This window comes from Saimiri boliviensis, chromosome 7 (assembly GCF_048565385.1).
Source record: "Saimiri boliviensis isolate mSaiBol1 chromosome 7, mSaiBol1.pri, whole genome shotgun sequence".
Taxonomy (NCBI): domain Eukaryota; kingdom Metazoa; phylum Chordata; class Mammalia; order Primates; family Cebidae; genus Saimiri; species Saimiri boliviensis.
Window position 1 is genome coordinate 120,018,758 of NC_133455.1, and position 12,180 is coordinate 120,030,937.

The following is a 12,180-nucleotide window of genomic DNA, read 5'->3' on the forward strand; positions in this document are numbered from 1 at the left end:
TATAGAAGTCCTCTTCATGTGTGAGTAGAATAGCAAAACCTGATGGTCAACTATAACAATAGAGTTTTATGAAACTCATTTTAACAAAGTAAATAAAGGCAAACAAATTTAATCAATTATCAATACTGTCAGTACAATTTTTTTCTTAAACTCCTAACAGCTTTGAAACAAGTTTGAAATAATGTCCAGTCCCACTTGTCTAGCAAGACTGACTTGTTAGGCAGGCTCTCTAATCAGAGATCATTTTCACTGGCTTCAAAATAGGATCATTTGTATGCTATACAGAAAGAGCTATATCATATGCAATTCCCTACTTTTATCTGTTGTCCAGATTCATACTTATTCGCTCTCTACTTTCTCAGGCTCCTAGTAATCTTAACACATTCCTCCTATCCTCCAAAAAAGTGCACCAACTACAAATATTTTAATACTCATTAAGAGAAGGAAATCAGTAACCTTGTATAATTCCTTCGAAAGGCACAATAGTAGTAAGAGTCACAAAATGCTTATATTAAATTCTAACCCAGTAATTATATTCTAAGAGTCAAGTCCAGGAAATTTAAAAGAAGGAAAAGGTGGCCAGGTGTGGTGGCTCACGCCTGTAATCTCAGCACTTTGGGAGGTCGAGGTGGGTGGATCACAAGGTCAGGAGTTCAAGATAAGCCTGGCCAATATGGTGAAACCTCGTCTCTACTAAAAATACAAAACAAATAACCAGGCGTGATAGTGTACGCCTGTGGTCCCAGCTACTCTGGAGGCTGAGGCAGGAGAGTCGCTTGAACCTGGAAGGTGAAGGTTGCAGTGTGCCAAGATCGCACCACTGCACCCCAGCCTGGCACACAGCGAGACTCTGTCTCAAAAAAAAAAGAAGGATAAAGTTAAACAAAGAAGTTCATTTTATTACTTATAAGAAACTTCGTAACAGGCAAAATGCTCAAAATTAGAAAACTACAGCAGGTCCTCAAATAATATCTTTACGTTCGGTGTGATTTCATTTTAACATTGATGAGGAAAAAAAAAATCAATTCCTGGCCAATGCCATTGTCACTCACTAATTTACCAAAAATTGGATAATTATCTTATTTTTATTACTCTTTTTTAAATGTATGTTTAGCTCAAATTTCTTCAATGTTTAATGTCAGAAGTGTTTGGGGTCTTTATTTAAAAGTCTGATGTTTTTGTGACCAGAAATATGCTGCAGAAACTTAACTCTTGTTTATCTCAATCTGTAGTAAAATTGGTTTCATTATACATTGCTTTGCTTAAAGTTGCAGTGCAAAAAGCTGTTGATTGAGGACTTACTGTACTCAGCAAACTACGGACAACAACTTGATGGAACAGTAGACAACAATTAAAACAACAATAAAGAACAGAGGTATGGAAAAGACAATTTTGGTAAAAGAGCAGAATACTGAACTTTTTGTATACCTTGGTGATAAATATCTTTAATGTGAAATATATATAAAATCATAAAGCCGAAGTATATAAAAATAAAAAGTTAAAAACATAAAAACAGTGAGTCTGCTAATATCATTACAGTTTTGTATTCACCAAGCAAACTCAAGACACTAAGTAATTTCTTTTTCTTTTTTTTTTTTAAATTGCATTTTAGGTTTTGGGGTACATGTGAAGAACATGCAAGACTGTTGCATAGGTACACACGTGGCAGTGTGATGTGCTGCCTTCTTCCCCCTCACCTACATCTGGCATTTCTCCCCATGCTATCTCTCCCCAACTCCCCACCCCCCACTAAGTAAATTCTTACCACCATGGCTGTATCTCTTGTTTCCTCCAATCCTTCCTCCAGATCACTCAGAGGCTCCAGGTCCAGATCCTTTTCTTTTTCTTTTTCTATTAGTTCTTTCACTTTTTTCCTCCTATTTTTGCCACTCCCATATACGCCAATGTCAGTCCGGGGGCTCAGCACCTACAAAAATTAAACCAACATTATATACTCTGGCTTTTTAAAAATCTTAAAAGCAAAAATAATAAAGGAACCATTTACTGACCATTCAACCGTGTCCCAGGCACTTTCTTAAGAAATTTATACACATGTGGTCTAATTCATTCCTCACAACAACCCTATGTAGTAGCCATTGGTATCTACATTTTATAAACAAGAGAAACTGACGATAAACAACAGCAACTGACGCTCTCAAAGGAAATAACTTGCCCAAGAACACAGGGTTAGCAATTAAGGAATCTGTTCTCAAACCTGGAAGGATCTTTATTCCAAAGCCTTTGCTCTTAACTACTATGTTAAACTGCTCAAGATGAAAGGAATGATGTATAAATTTGTGCTTTGGAGAATTAAGATCTTTCAACAATAGGCTGGATGTGTGTATTTGGAGAATTAAGATCTTTCAACAATAGGCTCACCCGTGTAAGCCACTCCCAGCACTTTGGGAGACTGAGGCAGGCAGATCACTTGAACCCAAGGGAGTTTGAGACCAGCCCGGGTAACATGGCGAAATCCCATCTCCACCAAAAATACAAAAAATCAGCCAGGCATGGTGGTGCACACCTGTAGTCCCAGATACTTGGGAGGGTGAGGTGGGAGGATCACTTGAGCCCAGGACGCAGTGAGCCGAGACTGCAGCGAGCCGAGATTGTGCCACTGAACTCCAGTCTGGGTGACAGGGCAAGACCCTGTCTCAAAAAAACAAAATAAAAAAAAGAACAAACAAAAAGAAAAAAAAAGGTTTCAATAACTATAGAGTCCAATAACAATCCAAAGCCAACTGCTTTTTGTAGGGCCAGCACAAGATTAACTAGAAATGAATCTGTTCAAGGCTCCAGATTCAAGTAAACATCTGATATTACCTAATGAGAATCACTTGTATAATGGCAATCAAATAAACTGAAAATAACCCTCATCAATACTATTACTACTTAAATTATCAGCTGCTTATGAGAATGTTGAAGCTCACGTACCTGTAACAACGTATGGCTAGAATTCTTCTTAAGAAAGGTCCGCCCAGTCCGTTCTCTCCATGCTCGTGCTGCTGCTACCTGTGATTCCACTTGCGGCAGTGCTTCAAGACGCACAGGGATAGGGCGCCCTTTCGCAGACAAGCTCTCAAGCTGCTCCAAATAAGCATAGTTGCTGCCACTCTGAAAAACCAAAGTAAATTCTCACAATTTGAGTTCTCTTATGGGGTCTGGCAATATACTGTTGAAAGATCTTACAAAGTTTAGTGTTAGCTCTTTTATTAAATATAATTCTTTAAATGTAATTCCATCTCTTGAATTAATATAACTTCCAATGCCCTATTTTTTAAAGTTTATCTAAATTCTTTTTTTAATCAACATGTCATCAATAATTTTATTTATTAATTAATGAGAGAAACGGTAGATATAAAAACCACTCCAAAGGACAATCTAAAGCACAGACATATGTAAATGCAGTTAGCAAGCCAGGTGTGGTGGCTCACACCTGTAATCCCAGCACTCTGGGAGGCTGAGGTGGGCAGATCACCTGAGGTCAGGAGATCAAGACAAGCCTGGCCAACGTGGTGATATCCTATCTCTACTAAAAATATAAAAATTAGCCGGGTATAGTGGCAAATGCCTGTAATCCCAGCTACTCGAGAGGCTGAGGCAGTAGAACTGCTTGAACCCGGGAGGCAGAGATTACAGTGAGCCAGTATCATGCCACCGCACTCCAGCCTGGGCAGCTGAGCAAGACTGTGTCTCAAAAATAAATAGATAGATAAATAAATAAATAAATAAACACAAAGGAATAAGAAAATACATTTACTAATAAAGTGTTTAATATCATACAGGAAAATGGAATCTTTTTCTACAATGTGTAAATCATACAAATTTAATTGCTTTTCTATGAACATCATGTATTTGCATTGCTATCTTTTTCTTTTTAAACAACTGGGTAGAGTTGTAAAATAGGCTGGCCAAAGAAAATCTGAGGCACACATCCCTAGAATCAGATAATCCTGGAGAGTTCACTAGACAACATCCAATATTCCACTGAAAGGATACTTAGAGTAATCTTTTTGCCAATTTCAAAGTCTTTCACAATTTTTCCAACTAAAAGCAATATTTCAGTTCTGGTAACCACCTCCATTTTATCTTATATAAACAGAAATAAGAATAAATATTTTCCTTCCAAGTCCACAATGTTTTAATTTTCCATGTAATGAAATCATTATTATTTATAGAACATTTACACTGTATTCCAGTGTAAGGATATTCCCAACGTATTAACTGACACATTTGCCTATAAATTCATTTTGAAAGATATACTGAACCATGGCAAAAAATAAACATGCAAGGAGCTTATGAATTTTTGGTTGAGTGCAGTGGCTTATGCCTATAACCTCCGCCCTCTGGGAGGAAATCAGAAGTCAAGACCAACCTGGCCAACATGGCAACACCTTGTCTCTACTAAAAAATACAAAAATCACCCAGGCATAGTGGTGCACACCCGTAATCTCAGCTACTCAGGAGGCTGAGGCATGAGAACAGCTTGAACCCAGGAGGAGGAGGAAGTTGCAGTGAGCTAAGATCTAACCTGGGCAACAGAGCAAGACTTTGTTCCCCCTACCCCCGCCAAAAAAGAAAAAAACCTATGCATGTTTAAAGAGGGTAAGGAAGTGGCTCTAGTCCTATAAGATATTAAAATGATATAATTAAGCTACTACAATACCAAGATAAAAACAGATAACTAAGTAGAATAGAAAATAAGCTCATATAAAGAAATATGACATTTACTATTATTCTTTCTTGTGGCCCATTATAGCCACTTGACTACAGAACACCTGGCTAAGCCTTGACATAGCCTGCTCCCAAGCCATGCAGCCTAAAGAAAAGTCTGCCAAACAACAAAACCTGTCCACTTACTTACAGCCTACAAGTCAGTATTCCCACTGAAGGGAAGTGCCTGGTAGAGAAACAGCCCTTTAAAATTACAGAGGAAACACATGATAGCTACCTATACTTGTTGACTTAGTCCTTCAATCGTAAATAAAGCAGTCAATTAAAGATTCTCAGACATTTGAAGACAACAACTACTGCCTGAACCAGGTCAAAGACACAACAAACACGGAAGCTGTCCTGATAAAGACAAATAATTTGGCCAGGCGTGGTGGTTCACACATGTAATTCCACCACCTTGGGAGGCTGAGACAGGTGGATCACCTGAGGTCAGGAGTTTGAGACCCAGCCTGGCCAACAGAATGAAACCTCATCTTTACTAAAAATACAAAAAATTAGCCAGGTGTCGTGGTGGATGCCTGTAATCCCAGCTGCTGGGGACGCTGAGGCAGGAGAATCGCTTGAACTTGGAAGATGGAGCTTGCAATGAGCCGAGATCATGCCACTGCACTCCAGCCTGGACAACAAGACCAAAATTCCGTCTCAAAAAATAAAAGAATTTAAAAAAATCAAACAGAAGAGAAACAGTGGCAGCTAAGCAGGTCCCAGAAAAAGTCAACTGAAAAGACAGTAAAAGTCATTAGAACTTGACACCAACGCCAGGCACCGTGGCTCACACCTGTAATCCCAACATTTTGGGAGGCTGAGGCAGGCGATCATCTGAGGTCAGGAGTTCAAGACCAGCCTGGCCAACATGGGGAAACCCCATCTTTACTAAAATACAAAAATTAGCTGGGCTTGGTGGTGTACACTTGTAGTCTTAGGTACTTGGGAAGCCAAGGCAGAAGAATTGCTTGTACCCAGGAGGCAGAGGTTGCAGTGAGCTGAGATCATATCACTGCATTCCAGCCTGAGCGACAGAGCAAGACTCCATCTCAAAAAAAAGAGATTCAAGTACACTTTTATCTCTACCTAGCACTTACTTCATTCTGTTTTAAATTACAGATGTGTACAATATGTCTCTCCAACTAGAAAATATGTATTTGGAAGACTCTAGTTTTATACCCTATTTTATACCACAAGTCCTATTTTTATACCCTTTCCTTACATGCCTGCTCCCAAACACATAGAACAGTACCAAGAGTACTGTGGTGCTCAGTAAATGTTAATTTCATTTTCTTTTTGTGCCTCTTATTTTAAAAGTAATTCATGCACATGGAAAAAAATTTTGAAGAATACAGTAGGTAACAAATTCCCTACTGCCAAAGAGTTAAATAACTAATTCCATTTTTCATAGCAAAGAGTCAATAAAAACAAGTAATATTGGCCAGGCACAGTGGTGGCTCACGCCTGTAATCCCAACATTTGTGATCCAAGATGGGCGGATCACAAGGTCAGGAAATCGAGACCATCCTGGCCAACATGGTGAAACCCGTCTCTACTAAAAATACAAAAATTAGCTGGGCGTGGTGGCATGTGCCTGTAATCCCAGCTACTTGAGGGCTGAGGCAGATGAATCGCAGGAACCAGGGAGTGGGAGGTTGCAGTGAGCCGAGGTTGTACCACTGCACTCCAGCCTGGCAACAGTGTGAGACTTCATCTCAAAAAAAAAAAAAAACAACAGAACAACCAAAAAAAAAAAGTAAAATTTAAGAAGGTAATAATTATTTTGATTTATAAAATCACATAAAGAAGTAAGTAAACTTCACTAGAATTATATGTGCTCCTCAACTTACAATGGAGTTATGTCCCCATAGTAAGTTGAAAATATCATAAGTTGAAAATGCATTTAATAAAATTAACATACCAAACACAGCTTAGCCTAGCCCACCTTAAAGGTGCTCAAAACACTTACATCAGCATGGCTGACTGGGAGCTGCGGCTCAATGCTGCTGCCCAGCACTGTGAGAGAGTGTCATACCACATATTGCTAGCCTGGCAAAAGATCAAAATTCAAAATTCAAAACACAATTTCTACTAAATGTGTATCACTTTCACACCATCATAAAGTAAAAAAAAAAAAAAAAAAAAAAAAATCACAAGTCAATCTATATTAGGGAACATTTGTATTATGATTATTCTATTCTAAAAAATTACAAGTTTAGTAATCTATGAAACAGGCATTAGCTGATAGGTGGGATAATCCAAGAGCCTCCTTACCTGAATAGCTTCCACTTTAGCTGTCCATTCTCGAGCCTTTTGTAAGGCTTCTTTCAAGGACAACACATTGGGTAGAAAGGCTGGAATGTTCTTGGCTTCATTCACAATGCTTTCTAAACTTGCCACACTGTGCCGTGGTCTAAAAGAGCAATAAAAACAGAGTGGGATGCATGAGAAATTAACATTTAAATAACATTTCAGAATGTGTAGAGAATTTCATATACATGATTTCCCTGAAATCTTACCACAATCCTACAAGAGAGGCAAAACAGCTAGTATATCTTTCTTTTCCATCTTATAGACAAGAAAACTTTATAGATATGAAAATGTATAAACATAAGTTTATAATAAAATAAAATATAAACATTTTACAGATAAGAAAACTTTAAATCAAAGAAGGTAAGTTATTTTCCCCTGCCAGTTAGTGTAATAAAGGACACATCAGAAATACTAATTCAGAATGAAGGTCAGATCCATGCTCCTTTTACTACACTAGACTGCCTGTACTTCTCTATAGTATCTGAAACTGTCAGAGATGCACATTTGATAGCAATGTAGAAAACAATACACTAGAAATCCATTAATGCTGACAACATACATTTACTTAAACTACATTCATTAGCACTAGTTACACAAAGATGAATGAAGCATAGACCTTATTCTCAATGAATCACAATAAAAGATAAGAATTATACTTCTACTGGGAACTAATACCAAAGAACTATAAACTCACTGTTCTGGGAGGCAGTGATTAATTCTGCCCAGGAGAGTTGAGAAAGGCTTTGAAGTAGGCCTTAAATTAGTATGATTCTGTCAAATGAAAAGTTAAATAAGTAAAAGAAACCAGGAATATAATCAACAAAGGCATGGAGACACACTTAAAAAGCAGTTCCTAGTTCAATTTGCAATTAGAGGGTGATGTGGAGGATTGGAGGCAGGGGATGCGTGGACAAAGAGTGGGGCAGGAAAAAGGAATTTGTTAGGAAGAAAGATGCAGAGTCCCAAGAGCCATGGACTTCATTATGCAAAGCAATGAGAAGCTACTGAAGTGGGAATCATTCATCATCCACGAATCCTACTATGTGTTAGGCACTGTTCTAGGTCCTGTAAATTGCTCATGAGCAAGAGTGATAGTCCTTGTCTCAAGAAACCTTTCATTTATTTATTTTTTTAGTCTTGCTGTCACCCAGGCTCAAGTGCAGTGACACAATCTCAGCTCACCGCAACCTCTGCCTCCTGGGTTCAAACAACTCTCATGTCTCAGCCTCCCTAGTAGCTGGGACTACAGGCACGCACCACCTTGCCCAGCTAATTTTTTGTATTTTTAGTAGAGATGTGGTTTTGCCATGTTGGCCAGGCTGGTCTTGAGCTCCTAGGCTCAAGCAATCCACCCTCTTCAACCTCCCAAAATGTGATTACAGGCGTGAGCCACTGTGCCCAGCCTCAGGAAACTTTTTAATCTTATGAAGATTATTAATAAAAAGTTTATGATGCACTGTGATTAGTGTAATGACAAAGGAAAGTAAAGGCGCTATTAGAATATATAGTAGAAGAGGCTGGGCGCCGTGGCTCATGCCTGCAATCCTAGCACTTTGGGAGGTCAAGGTGGGTGGATCACAAGGTCAAGAGATCGAGACCATCCTGGTCAACATGGTGAAATCCCGTCTCTATTAAAACTACAAAACTTAGCTGGGTTTGGTGGCACATGCCTGTAGTCCCAGCTACTCCGGAGGCTAAGGCGGAAGGATCACTTGAACCCAGGAAGTAGAAGCTGCAGTGAGCTGAGACTGAGCCACTGCACTCCAGCCTAGCGACAGAGCAAGACTCTGTCTCAAAAATGAAAAAAAAAATTATATATATATAGTAGGAGAACCTAATTTACTTAGAGGGAAAGAAGACTTCCCAAATGTGACGTCTAAGCTTTCTCATCCTTTCTAAGTAAAGCTGGGGCTAGGGGCAGGGTAGGGTTGGTGAAGGTACACAGGGGATGGGCTGAAATAAGAGTGCTCCACAGGAGAATATAATAAACATGCACAAAGATGCAGAGAAAGAACACAGATGTTTGAGGAACTGGGAGGAAAGATCACATTTTGAACACAGAATACAAAAGGAAGAATGGCAAGAGATATGACTAGATACATAATTAAGTAAGAGGCTAGATGACAGAGAGCCTTACAAATCAGGTTAGGGAATTTGGACTTCATCCTGAGGGAGTAAGGGAGTGAAAGTTACACCTGTATTTTAACAAAATACTAGTGGTAGTATAGAAAATGAATTACCGAGGGGTAAGACCAGACAGAATCTGCTGCTCTGATCTAGGCTAGCTACAATGCAGTCTGAGTGGAATAAGAGAAAAAGAAGAAACAATCCTACAAGCAGTCCAAGTGAAAACTCTTTTCAAAACAGCAGAGAGCATGATATGTCCAAAGTACTAAGATAAAATAATCGTCAACCAGTAATTTTATACCTATGCAAAAAGGTCCTTCAGGAATGAGGGTAAGGCCAGGTGTGATGGCTCACACTGTAATCCCAGGACTCTGGGAGGCCAATCATGAGGTCAGGAATTCCAGACCAGCCTGGTCAACATGGTGAAACCCTGTCTCTACTAAAAATACAAAAAATTAACTGGACATGGTGGTGAGCGCCTGTAATCCTAGCTACTTGGGAGGCTGAGGCAGGAAAATCACCTGAACCTGGGAGGTGGAGGTTTCAGTGAGCCAAGATCACGCCACTGCACTCCAGCCCGGGCAACAGTGTGTGACTCTGTCTCAAGAAAAAAAATAATAATAATGAATGAGGGTAAAAGGCTAGGCACAGTGACTCAGGCCTGTAATCCCAGCACTTTGGGAGGCACAGGCAGGCAGATTGCTTGAGGTCAGGAGCTTAAGACCAGCCTGGCCAAAATAAAACCCCGTCTTTACAAAAAATAAAAAAATTAGCTGGGCATGGTGGCACATGCCTGTAATCCCAGCTACTCGGGAGGCTGAGGCATGAGAATTGCTTGAGCCTTGGGAAGTGGAGGTTGCCATGAGACAAGATGGTGCCACTGCACACCCCAACCTGGGCAACAGAGCAAGTCTCTGTCTCAAAAAATAAACGAAAAAAAAAAAAAAAAAAAAAAGAATGAGTATAACATATATTCAAGTGCAAACTTAAAAAAAAAAGAAAATGAGCAGCACTGGGGAAATATAATCAGCATGACTAAGTTTGAGGATAAAGAAAAAGAAAGGAGTCAAGACTAACTACCGAAGTACCTGCTTGTTCAAATGAGTAAAAGATAGTATAATTTAAAGAACAAAGAAACAAAAAAGGAGGATATGGGAAGACATTAATGAGTCCAATTTTGGACACAGAGAATTTCAGGTAACTGTGGGACATCCCTTGGAATTATCTAACAGGCAGATAACAGTCATGAAAGCAATCTATATTTTAAACGAAGATCTAGGAGTTATTCAGTATAAAAAAGGCAAACGCAGCCAATAAATTAGATGAAATTTCCAGAGAGACTGTACACAGTGAGGAAAGAAAGGCATCTATGCCAGAATCTAGAGGAAAACCATTATTTTAGAGGTAAAGAGAAGGCCAAAGGCAAAGAAAAAATCTCAAGAAAATAATGGTAAGCAGTTAATAACCAATACTAAGAGATCAACAAGATTAAGGTTGTGTTTCAAAAAGATAATTCTGACAGAAGTTAGAAAAGAGTCTAACTCCCACTATTTCCACCAATCACATTATCCTCTATTTCTTTACCAATTTTACTTTTTTCATCACTAATTACTTGAATTTCATTTCTCTCTCTCCCCCCGCTAGAATGGTAGCCCCTTGAGAGGAGAGGAGAGACCTTTGTGTATCTTGTTCACTACTGTCTCCACAGCATTTAGAAATAGTAGCTGGCATGTAGTAGGTACTCCATCAATACTGACCAAACTCAAATATCAAGGTAAAATATAAGAGGACTACAACTAGGTCAGTGACAATGAATTTGACAGACAGATATGAAAGACATTTTGGAGGCAAAATCATCAGAACCTGGTGACTGATTAAATATAGGCGACCAGGAAAAGAAAGTTTTTAACTATTATTACCAACAAAATTTCATTTGGTTGACTACTACCAGTTGCATCAGGCATATCAAAATCATAGTTTTACATTCTAAAGTTATTTAGCTTTGTCCACTTAATATGTTCCCACCTCCTGGAACTGTCATTACTCTGAAGATACAGAGTAATATGAATAGTTCAGAGAGAAAAAGCTCTGAATAAATTTTAGTATGTATTCTGCTTGGCATCTGGATAGCAAAACATCCAGTATACACGGAGGCTTCTCAGAGCTGTGCTAATTAAGTCACCTAAAGATTTTCTTATCAAAATGCATCCAAAGTAAGTGTCTGGTGAAGTAGTTAAGTACACAGAGATACTGAAATGAAGTGGAAGATGCTTTAAATCTCAGTTGTGTCACTCAGTAACACATGATCTCTCTATGCACCCCAGTTTCCACATTCTTACAACAGAAATTACATAAATATTAATCTTAGCTGCTAAATGCTTTCACAAAGAATGCCACTATTAATTATCAGCCAAATTTGCTAATATACAGTGAAATATAAACACTTTATTTAAATCTCATTAAGTCCAATGGGGTGCTGATACTAATACAGTCTCAACATTCTCCTCCTGCCTGATTCTCATCTCCCAACACTTTCCGGCATAATTCCTGCACTCCAAGGAAATCCACTTATTTTCTGTCACCTGAACACACCCTACATACTCCTTAAACTCAAGTTTCTGACATTTCTCTTACCTCCCTTCCTCTTCAAACCTACTGATTCCTAAGTTCTTATTTTTCTCTCAAACTTCTCTACTGACCACCCAAGCTCACCCTGACCTTCTCCTCTGAATCTCTATAACATTTTCCCACAACTTTCAGTTAAAATTAGTAACATACTATAATGAGCTTTATAATCTTAGTTCCTAACTATAACATCACTAATCATAGGCCCTAAACAAAATACTACTATAACATGAAGTATCTAACAAAGTACTCTGCATAATAGTTTGCACATATTTGAAACTATCTACATGTAGTTCCATTTGATAACTTAGTGATTGGCCAGGGAAGGCACAAAACATTTAATTAAATATTTAATGTCATCACAATAAATCAGTTGTTGCAGACAGACACAGGAGA

The 12,180-nt window shown here is 38.6% G+C and overlaps 1 protein-coding gene across 1 annotated transcript in view; it reads right to left on the reverse strand.

Moving 5' to 3' along the window:
• KDM5A (lysine demethylase 5A) overlaps positions 1–12,180 on the reverse strand; it is a 101,277-nt gene that overhangs the window by 21,257 nt on the left and 67,840 nt on the right. The window contains exons 20-22 of the mRNA XM_010345024.3: positions 6,994–7,132; positions 2,935–3,114; positions 1,766–1,927 (exon numbers count right to left, since the gene is read on the reverse strand). Of these exons, the coding sequence (XP_010343326.2) occupies positions 1,766–1,927; positions 2,935–3,114; positions 6,994–7,132 (481 nt within the window). The remainder of the gene's footprint in view (positions 1–1,765; positions 1,928–2,934; positions 3,115–6,993; positions 7,133–12,180) is intronic.